This window comes from Montipora capricornis, chromosome 9, assembly GCF_036669925.1.
Source record: "Montipora capricornis isolate CH-2021 chromosome 9, ASM3666992v2, whole genome shotgun sequence".
In the NCBI taxonomy this organism is placed as follows: domain Eukaryota; kingdom Metazoa; phylum Cnidaria; class Anthozoa; order Scleractinia; family Acroporidae; genus Montipora; species Montipora capricornis.
The window spans coordinates 33910610-33915609 of NC_090891.1; the positions used below are offsets into that span (position 1 = coordinate 33910610).

The 5000-nt window shown below is 38.6% G+C and overlaps 1 protein-coding gene across 2 annotated transcripts in view; it reads right to left on the bottom strand.

Annotated features, from left to right (window-relative positions):
* The window catches only part of LOC138015635 (uncharacterized), a 25150-nt gene that overhangs the window by 8801 nt on the left and 11349 nt on the right, over positions 1-5000 (bottom strand). For both annotated transcript variants that reach the window (XM_068862720.1, XM_068862721.1), the window contains exons 8-14: positions 4573-4752; positions 4239-4388; positions 4006-4077; positions 3379-3520; positions 1895-2069; positions 1354-1415; positions 901-954 (exon numbers count right to left, since the gene is read on the bottom strand). In XM_068862720.1, coding sequence (XP_068718821.1) covers positions 901-954; positions 1354-1415; positions 1895-2069; positions 3379-3520; positions 4006-4077; positions 4239-4388; positions 4573-4752 — 835 coding nt within the window. The remainder of the gene's footprint in view (positions 1-900; positions 955-1353; positions 1416-1894; positions 2070-3378; positions 3521-4005; positions 4078-4238; positions 4389-4572; positions 4753-5000) is intronic.

Consider the following 5000-nt stretch of genomic DNA (forward strand, 5'->3'; position numbering starts at 1 on the left):
TACAAGTATAAAGGCATGACTGACAATATATGTAAGAAATGCGGAGTTGTGGCGATGATTAAAGTAAGAAAGATCATCGCAATGAAATGCAGATGCAAAAACGCCTGGAAAAACATGCAACATACGACATGCAAGCTGGGGAGCTAATTATTGGTTAAAATAAACGATTATCTGATCAAATGGAATTTGAAGACTCGAAAATCAAAATAGTTTATACACACAGTTAAACATTAAAGAACAGATTAAAACTGGCTCTTTTTCAAAATTTAAATTAAGTCTAAAGCGCCCGGACATTTTAACTTTTCAGTTATTTTAGGGTGCTGGTACATTTTAGTTATCATATTTACATTTAATTGATTATTTAAATCTCCAGGGTAAAATAAACGTTGTTGTTGTTGTTAAAAAGGCTCCTATTGGGAACGTTCATCAAAAGACCCAAGCGAAAACCCATGGAAAACTTATTGTTTGATCGACGTAAGCGGGTCAGGTCTGGCTTGTTAGCAAAAATTTTCTTTGTTGTTGTTTGTGTTGCCGGCGAAAAATGAGTGAAAAAGTGAACACAACAAAAGCAAGTTTTATTAACCGGAAAAAAAAAACACCGCGAAGAAAACCCAAATTTTGCATGGTCATATGGTAACACATTTACTGGGTGGGTTCAGTCGGGCTGTAAGTCACAGTACACGGACACCGCCTTACACCCTGGAGCTCGAGCCAAATATTTTTCCCTCCCACTTAGTCAATAAGCACAGAGTATTTCCACGTCAACCTTAGCCTCCCACGCAGACAACCTTACGGATTCGTCACGTGGGGAGGAACGCGTGAGGAATCACTAAGAGTTTCTCCGTGGGAGGATACGTCAAACTTAGCGGGCCACACATATGACGACAAGCACCGTCTAACCTGATATGGATAAACCATATTTACTGCGGCAGCAGCATGGACTATGAAATCAATCTGAAGCAAAAAAACAATAAAAGAACTTTAAAAATTAACAGCGATTTCAAATTATTGCCCCATCACTTGCCTTTTGCATTCACTACGCAGAATGATTGGCTTAAAAACCTACCGCCGCTTTTTCAACCAAATAGAAGACAAAATCAAAACCAATCACGACTTACACATCAACATTTGCCCGACACTTTGAACAAGGATCGTTGCTTTGAATTTTGATTGATCATCGCACAGTTTGCACTCATTTTGATTGGCAAGTTAACTTAGTTTCGATGTTACCATAACGCGCAGTTAATTGTTCCTTGCGATTACTCGGATTCGAAGTGAAATACTGTAACATTTGCTCAACCAAACGCAGTAAAAAAAAAAGCTGAGGCATAAAAGTAATCGATTTTGTCTAACCTCTGATGATAAATACACATACTCTTCCTCGCTCATTCCAAGTTTTATCAGCGAAACATCACCTGAAAGATGCACACAGAGGTGAACTCCAGCACTCTAACAAAGCTATGTAATAAATCTTTCATTCTCTACATGACTGGCCAAGAATAACCCACTCTTTCATATAGGGCACATTACCGAATTACGAATCCATCCCACGGCACCTCTTACAGAACTGCTAAAAGATTGTGTGCATCTCGCTAAGAATCCTAAATTTTGGAACGCCGATCTCATAATTTCTTTCCTCTCCAATGTTAATAATTTGATGTTACATTCCGCTATCAATTCAAGTTATCCTGCACACTGCACAAGAAAAGGAACCAATCCCTGTCTGGCCAAGATAACTTTCTTCAATATCGCCATTTCCGGATTTCTGATCCTAACAGAATCCCCAACCACCGAAAACCTCATTTACAGCTTATAACAACAACGCTCGTTAGAAATAAAGACTAAAATTTGCAATCACATTCACTCTCAAATCAGATGTAGCTTTGATTCATACCCTTTACCACCGTTACTCGATGTTCAAAGCCATAATCGAGATATCGCTCCTCTTCCGTCATTTGCTGCCGATCACTTGTTAGTGGAAGCACCTTGAATTTTTGTAAGGCCTGTTTTAATCTTTCCTTCCCACTTAAACCGCCAGAATTCTCCCGTACAATGCAGAAAACATGAACCTGGAAAATAATTACAGGGATGACACTAGGATTTTTCAATCTGGGTCCTGGGACCCGCATGTTCGGCCAAATTGGGGTCCCAAGAATTTTTTGGGTCCCAAAATCTTGGTGACCCTCTGCGAGAAAACGAGTTTGTTTTAAATTATGAGAAAAAGAGAGTAACCAACTTGGAATTAATATTGACGCATATGCATAGAACCGGCCGACAAAGGCTTTTTCTAGAGCCGTTACATTCATTCCTGGACAAAAACTCTGTTAATGAAAGAGCACCCTTTCCAAGGGTTTACCTATCACTGGTTTCCTCCCTTAGGAGCAACGAACAGTGACGTCTTTTGCTATATATTTGCATTCAGTGACTTGCAGAGTACATTCCTCTGAAGAAGACCGCAGAAGGCGGTCGAAAATTTAGTTTTAACCTTTTTAGATGTTTTTAACCCCATTTCTTAGAACTTCAATTATGATCACAGATCGCTCCAACAGTTTTACAAACAACAGAATATACTGACAAATCAAAGCAAGTTGTGTGAGTTCTTTAAGTCAGTGCCATGCGTCCTGGGACGCATTCAAATTTCGATGATGCGTTTTTTGGATTTTATTTGCGTAAAAATGCACGATTTCTGCGTTAACGCGATCCCCGAATTAACAATTATTCACCGAAGTGGAGGTAAATATCCACCACTATTCAACGACACTGAGTATATACCACACAAGTTGAATAAACAGCGGACCAAAGAGTAACTTTATTTTTGACAATATACCGCAAAAATTTCGATCAAGGGCTGCCCGAATTGCGGTAATCGATTTTTTATTGTAAAAGGTTTTGGATGAACAAAACTTCCAAAAAGAATAAACCCTAAACCCTAACCCTAACCCTGACAACTTGTGTAACCCCCTAAACGGCAAAAATCAACGAAAATTATTTGATATGAGTTTCTTTCTTGCCTGCGGCACTCAAATAGAGACCAAGTGCTCAAGAATTGGAAATGACCAACAATATCATAACATAGTCTTATGCTTCTGGGAGCCTAAGCACGCGCGTTAATGAGACTCGGACGGCAACCGAAAGTGAGCTGTTTTACCTTTTAACTTGTCTTCACAAAACCACATTTACATTGCCAAGTATCTTTTCTCCATAAGAGATGATTAGTATAAAAATCTGGGAGACACCACTCTCCTGGCACGCGAAATGTTCTCTTCCCGTTGCCGTCCGCATCTCAAAAACTCGCGTGCTTAAAGCAAAGGCGGACGCCAAACCTAATGTACACAGCTGATCGTAAACACAACACCTATAGTAAACTGTTTATTTTACCTTTGTCAACCTGATGAGATCTCGTAATAAAAATACTCCTAAAAAGCCAGTTGCACCAGTTAGCAGAATACGCCCTCTGATCCAACGACGTGTGTTCTTGAAATTTCCAGAGCGCCAAAATGCTCTTAACATTATATCCATGCTAATGAAGAGAAAAGTTTCCTTGTGAATGTATATAATTAATTCAAACGGCATTAGTTACACTTAACAAATAGATTCCATGTTGCAGTGCGTCTTTTCAGTAATAGATCACAGATGGCGTCAAAATGTGGTAAGAACGTCACTGACACACTCGGATATCACCTCATGTGCCCCTTTTTGGTTTTTAACACATTTTTGGATAATCTGTGATCTATTGCTAAACAGACGCACGGCAACATGGAATCGATTTGTTTTGTAAATAAAGAATTAAAAGTTTTTGATGATGACACCAGCTATGCGTCTATCGCCTAAATTACATCATAGTGATAAATCATCATTGAGCTTATTATATAAATCAAGGAGTCTAAGTGATCTCACGCGCATGTCTTCCTCGTAAGTACGTTCGCCATTAATCATGTATCAAACCAAGTTTTCGTCCATCTGATTTGCAATCTACAAAAAGTTGAAGAAATTTTTATTACTTACTTAACAAATCCCTCAGCTCCGGAGTGGTAGTTTACTTCATTAAAAAGATCAACTCTGCCTTCAGACAAATCCCTGAAAAAAGATCTCATCAAGCTAGTTAAAAAACACTATTTTACAACTACTGGAAGTAATGGATTTCTTGTGCAATCAGCATTTCTGCAAATGCATTTTTGTTTATAAAATCGGACTTGTATTTTGAATTAATGTAGGATCATTTCACTTTTTTCACTCACTTGCTAGTTTGTGTGCCACTTTGTTTCAGCTCATCTATCATTTTTGACATTTCTGCAACAGTTGGACAAGCAAACAGGTCCTGTACAGTCAGATTAATACCAAAGCTGTCGTTTATTTTCAGCAGCAAATGTGTCGCCGAGAGAGAGTGTCTGAATACAAAGCAACAAAACAAAATAAAAAAGTAAAAACAGTAATTAGTAAGTAAATATTAACTTTCTATGCTGAGTCCTTTGAGGCATGGTTAGGAAGAAATTGGTTTTGAACAAGATAATCCCTTTGTGTTATGACTGAAATTTTCTCTACATTTGAACTGCAAACTAATCATCACCTTACCCGCCAAGGTCAAAAAATCCTTCCTGGACATCAATGTTGGGAACGTTAAGAACTTGACACCACAGCTGTGCTAGGCTTTGCTCAGTTGAGGTGCTTGGCAAGCCTTCCTCATCCTTACCAAATGAAGAAATGGGAGGTAATTTTTCTTTGTCCAGCTTGCCAGCAGGTGTTACAGGAATGCTAAAATGAATCACCAGTGTTTTCTATTTTAAAACTAAAATGACCGTGAGTTCATAAAACTCTATCAGAATAGGCCACTTCGTCTTTAAAGCGAGTCTAAACTTGTGCAAAGCTTGGCTGGCTGAGTTTGCAAAAATTATTCATTGTTCCTGGATAGCCTGTGTGATAGAGAACACAAAAACTGAACACATGAACTGTCATACTGGGGACTACTCAACATTTTTCACAATATTGGGGCAACCCTAAAA